The sequence below is a fragment of the Meleagris gallopavo genome, chromosome 30 (genome assembly GCF_000146605.3).
Source record: "Meleagris gallopavo isolate NT-WF06-2002-E0010 breed Aviagen turkey brand Nicholas breeding stock chromosome 30, Turkey_5.1, whole genome shotgun sequence".
Taxonomy (NCBI): Eukaryota; Metazoa; Chordata; class Aves; order Galliformes; family Phasianidae; genus Meleagris; species Meleagris gallopavo.
Genome location: NC_015040.2, coordinates 938,285 through 943,457, shown reverse-complemented (window position 1 = coordinate 943,457; position 5,173 = coordinate 938,285). Strand labels below are relative to the sequence as shown.

General features: G+C 62.1%; 2 protein-coding genes across 2 annotated transcripts in view; one reads left to right on the top strand and one right to left on the bottom strand.

The window, feature by feature from the left end:
- The window catches only part of GIPC3 (GIPC PDZ domain containing family member 3), a gene marked incomplete at its 5' end in the record, with an annotated part of 3,152 nt that extends 2,958 nt beyond the window's left edge, over positions 1-194 (top strand). The window contains 1 exon segment of the mRNA XM_031557077.1: positions 175-194. Coding sequence (XP_031412937.1) covers positions 175-194 — 20 coding nt within the window.
- Positions 48-5,149, bottom strand: TBXA2R (thromboxane A2 receptor). Its single transcript, XM_010724793.2, has 2 exons — positions 2,260-5,149; positions 48-558 (listed from the first exon to the last, which is right to left on the bottom strand). Exons 1-2 carry the CDS (start codon positions 3,304-3,306, stop codon positions 289-291), a joined length of 1,317 nt encoding a protein of 438 aa, XP_010723095.1. The 5' UTR covers positions 3,307-5,149; the 3' UTR covers positions 48-288.
- Between the last annotated feature and the right edge of the window lie 24 nt (positions 5,150-5,173).

Sequence of the window (5,173 nt, the reverse complement as noted above, 5' to 3'; positions counted from 1 at the left end):
GCGGTGCTGCTGGAGGTCCCACCCGTCACAGACTGGAGGTGTGGGGCCCCTGGGGCACGCAGTGCTGCACAAGCTGTGCTTTATTGGGAGCTCACAGGGCAGGATGGGGAGAGGGGAGAGGGAACACCTCCACGCCTGCCCCATTGGTACCCCATCCCCTCCCACTGCGCTCAGCTCCTGCAGCTGCAAGGTGAAAAATAATAATAATAATAATAAAAAAACAACAAAACAAACCAGAACAAAACCTCCATAATCAAAGGAGGGGTGGGAGTGAGGAGGGGGTCCCCACTACTGCAGCCGCCCCTCCTGGGTGAGTTTGCGGCGCAGGGAGGGGTTGAGGACGGGGTAGAGGGAGAGCAGGGAGGGCCGCGTGCGCAGCCCTGGGTGCAGGCGCTGCAGAACCGCGCGGCGGAACAGGATGTACACCCAGGGGTCCAGGATCTGATTCCAGGTGACCATACGGATGTAGATGAGCAGCAGCTGCTGCGTCTGTCCTGGCAGCATGGGGAGGGGGTCACCTGTCCGTAGCTGCTGGAGGGTGGTCTGGATGATGAAGATCTGGGGGGAGAGGGGAGGAGGTCACTTTGGGGGGCTGCTGAGTTTGGGGGAGCCCCAAAGGATTGAGGGGGGAAAGTGGGGGCGCATCTGGACTGGGAGTCTCAGCCACAGGGACACCAGGATCCAGCACATCTCCATGAGGGACAATGGGGAACACTGAAACTTGGGGCTGCACCTTGAGAGGCACTGGGGGGGCACCCCAGGAGGGACAAGGGGGGCACAGGAAGACGTACCGAGACCATGAGGGACATTTGGGGACATCGAGGCCAAGCACCTCACTCAAGGGGACAGGAGAACACACCAAGACCTGTGCCATCGCCATGAGGGACATGGGACACCGAGACCAAGATAAGGGACATCTGGAGCTCCATCAGGAGGGGCACCCAAGAAGATGGACAAGAAGGGTCATGGGCACCAGGAGGGACATGGGGAGGACACTAAAAGGGACACAACACCACAAGGGCAACATGGCGACAATAAGACCAAGGGCCTCACCCAAAGGGAAACAAGGATCCACCAAGAACCAGGGCACCCATGAGGGACACTGGGGACACCAAGAGCCAGGGCCTTACCAGAAGGGTCACAAGGACACGGGGTCCTAATGAGGAGGGACACAGGGGGACACCAAGGCCCAGAGTTTCAACAGAGGGATGTGGTGGGAACACCAAAACGTGGGGCCTTGTCAACAGGGATCAGGGAGGTCACCAAAACCACAAGGCTTCACCAAGAGAGACACAGAGATGACACAAGGAGACCTGGGACCTCACCAGGAGGGACACAAGGGGACACAGTTTCCCAGGGTCACAACACAAAGGACACACAGGGGGACTCCAAAACCTGTGGCCTCACCAGGAGATGTGGGGCACAAGGAGAGATGTGGGGACATCAAAACCACAGAGCCCCACCAGGAGGGACACCCAGGGACACATCAGGATGGACATCAGGGCCAGAGGACCCTACTAGGAGGGATAGGAGGACAAAAAATGCCCCACCAAGAGGGACAGGAGAGATACCTGGGGACCCACCAGGAGGGACATGGGACATCCAGAGCCCCATCAGGAGGGACAAATAAGGCCCCAGCAGGAGGGATACCCAGGGATCTACTAGGATGGATGTGGAGAGGACACCAGGACAAGAGGACCCTACTAGGAGGAACATGAGGGACAACCGATACTCCACCAGGAGGGACACTGTGGCACCAGGAGGGACATGGGGAGGACACCAGAACCACAGGACCCTACCAGGAGGGACACGAGGAACAACCAATGCCCCACCAAGAGGGACAGGAGGGACACCCAGGGATCCACCAGGAGAGACATGGGGAGGACACCACGACCACAGGACCCTACCAGGAGGGACACCCAGGGACCGGGAGGGACACCCAGGGACCCACCAGGAAGGATACTGGGGCACCAGGGACATAGGGAGGACATCAATACCACGGGGCTCCATCAGGAGGGGCACTCAAGGCCCCACCAGGAGGGATATGAGGGACACCCAGGGATCCACCAGGAGGGGCATGGGGAGGACACCGGAACCACAGGACCCTACCAAGAGGGGCACAAAAGGCATCCAGAGCCCCACCATGAGGGGCAGCCAAGAATCCCCAGGATTGACACTGGGGCACCAGGAGGGACGTGGAGAGGACACCGGGAACCACAGGACCCTACCAGGAGGGACACCCCAAGCCCAAGGCCTCACCAGCAGCGGCATCCAGCAGATGGTGGCGATGACCATGATGCCCACCAGCTGCACCATCATCTCCACTTCGCTGTCACGCCGCCGCTGCACCGACTCGCGGTCGTGGTAGACGCGGCACAAGGTGACCACGCTGACCGTGTTGAAGACGAAGGAGAGCAGCACGGAGCAGACGCCCAGCAGGGCGAAGAGAAGGCAGAAGACGACGTTGCCGGTGTCAGGCAGGAGGGTGAGGAAGCACCAGGAGCCGGGGTACTGCAGCGTGTACCGCCCCAAGCCCAGCACCGGCAGCAGCCCCAGAGCGCAGGAGAAGCCCCACACCGCGGCCACGATGGCCCACGCACGGCGCTTGGAGACGGAGGTGGAGCGTGAGAAGGGCCGGTTGATGCCCACGAACCTCTCGCCGGCCATGGTGGCCCCCAGGAGCAGCGGGCACTGCCCGAAGAACACCATGGAGAAGCCGAGGAAGTTGCAGAGGTGGCAGCCGGGGTCCACCTGGGCCCAGTTGAACTTGGTGAAGTGGTACGGGATGATGACGGCGGCGGTCACCAGCAGCCCCATGAAGTCTGTCACCACCAACCCGCAGAGGAAGACGAGGAAGGAGGAGCGCGAGCGGCTGCTGAGCTGACGGGAGGAGCTGAGCAGCACATAGAGAGCAAAGAGGTTGGAGCAGAGCCCGATGAGGCCGAAGGCGGTGGAGAACCACGGCGAGGCGATGGCTTTGGGCTGCGTCACGTTGAGGCTGAGGCTGAGGTTCACCACCCCGAAGCAGGTGTGGGGTTGGCTGGCCAGGCTCACGTTGGGGGGCTCCGTGTCCCCCCACCCCCATCCTGGGGGCCTCAGGCGCCCTCCAAACTGGGCTCCATGGCGTGTTCTTGGTGCTGGTGCTGACCCCACCGGGCTCTGTGGGGTAAGGGGAGCGTTAGGGACCAGAACTCTCACTCTAATCGTGATTCTAAGCCCAACACTAACCCTGGCCCTAACCTTAATGCTGATCCTGACCCTAACACAGGTCACCCACCCAGAGCCTGCAGATGTGGGGTCTCCCATGGGGTGCTGAGGCCCCAGCCCTACAGCTGGCCGGGATTAACCGTCCCCTCTGCGTCACCGGGCCGAGAGCCACCGGGGCAGCAGCCACCAACCCCCACGTGCTCATTGTTTGGAGCAGCGCGTGCTGCCAGCTGGGCTCCATCCCGAGCCGGGGGGGTTCATCCAAACCCCCACCCCTGCGGCGCAGTGAGGACGCAGCCCCAGCTCCGTGTGCCAAACTGGGAGGAGGGACGCGGCCGGATCCCACACACAGGGGCAGGATTAACTTAAAAGCATCTCCCCCCATCCCTGCGGCTGTGGCTGGCGCCCACGTGGCGATGACCGCAGGCGGACGTTCGCGCCCGGAGCTGCGCGGCGCACGCGGCACCCACGGCATCACCGTGTGCCCCCCAGCCCAGCAATTCCAGCCCCATATCCATGGGGATGTGGGGCCGGGTCTCACGTTTCCCGTCCTTGGCTGGAGCTGAGGGTTTGTCACTGGGCTGCTGTGGGCCGCGAAGCGTAAGGACAGCTGGTTTTGTCATGAGCAGTTTGTCATCGCTAATTATTGCAGGAGGTGCGGCCTGGGATGGAACGGAGCTGCTTCCAACCCCATCCCGGGGTGCCGTGCACCCCCAAAAATGGGCATCCCCAGAAGTGGGCACCCAGGCAGCAGTGGGCACCTCCCCCATTTCCCCAGGGCGGGGACGAGTGCCACCCACTCACCCTGTCCCCAAGCTGCTGGATGACACTTCCCCTGCCCCACCACCTCTCAGGACCACAACATTAAGGAGGACCCACAGCACCCATCACTGCAAACATCCCCAAACTGCCTGCGGGGCCCTATGGCTGTGGGGTCCCATCGCTGCCTGGATGGAGCTGTGTCCCCATGCCACGCTGCACCCCAGGGGACCCTCAGCTATGGGATGCCCCCGGCAGCTGAGCGGCCCTATAGGGCACCCATGGGCCCCGTAAGAAGGGCCCACGTGGGACTGCTGGTCACCCAGTTCCCCACACCTCACCCTGCAGCCAGGGACAGGCCTGCACTCCTGGGGACACCGAGGGGACATGGGGATGGACAGCCCCACAAGCTGTCAGGGCTGCACTTAGAGGGCATAAAATATTTACGAGAGCTCAATTAGCACCAGCAGGGCTGTAACTGAGACAGAGAGAGCTGCGGAGCAGCACGGGGACACTTGGAGGCAGGAATTGATGAGTGGGGGCAGAGGGTCCTCAATCTAGGGCGTGGGGGCAGCTCCTGTGGGGAACAGACCCTGAGGTTGTGCCTCAGCCCCACTGGGGGGCACAGGGGCTGGTGGGAGTCCCTGGGGGTGCAGATTCTCCTCCTAAGTTGCAGCCCTGAAATGCGTTGGCAGCTCCGGTGTGGGCTGGAATGGAATTAATGGGGTTTTTGGCATTGGGATGGTGTTTTTCTGGGGATGTGCTGCACAGAGCGCAGAGCTGTGGGTCCCCGCCTTGGGTCCCTCATGTCCCAGCTCTCCTCTTCGCTTTGAGATGCACCCTGTGGTGCCCCCCACCCGATGACCCAACGGACACAGATGGGTGCAACATCCCCACAGCCCTCAGTGCAGATCTGCTCAAGGCCGTCGTCCGGGACGGGAAATGCACAGACCACGTCACGCAGAGCTGGCAGAGCTCCAGCATCCCTCCCCAGACCCACAGCCATCAAAACCATGGAGCCCAGAGAGGGGACTTCCAGGGGACATCCGGGCAGGAGACACCCATGGTGTGCGGCACCGCCGGCGGTGACACAAAGCACCTGTCCCTATTGTGACCCATGGCACGAGACCCCATCCCCATCCCATCCCATTCCTATCCCTTCTCAAACTCATCCCCATCCCCATCCCCATCCCCATCCCCATCCCCA

Excerpts from the sequence above, each read along its gene's own strand:
- TBXA2R (XM_010724793.2), bottom strand. The coding sequence starts at position 3,306 with ATGGGAGACCCCACATCTGCAGGCTCTGGGTGGGTGACCTGTGTTAGG. Across the intron at positions 559-2,259 it reads TCTGCTGGATGCCGCTGCTG|ATCTTCATCATCCAGACCAC; the intron begins GTGAGGCCTTGG and ends CTCTCCCCCCAG.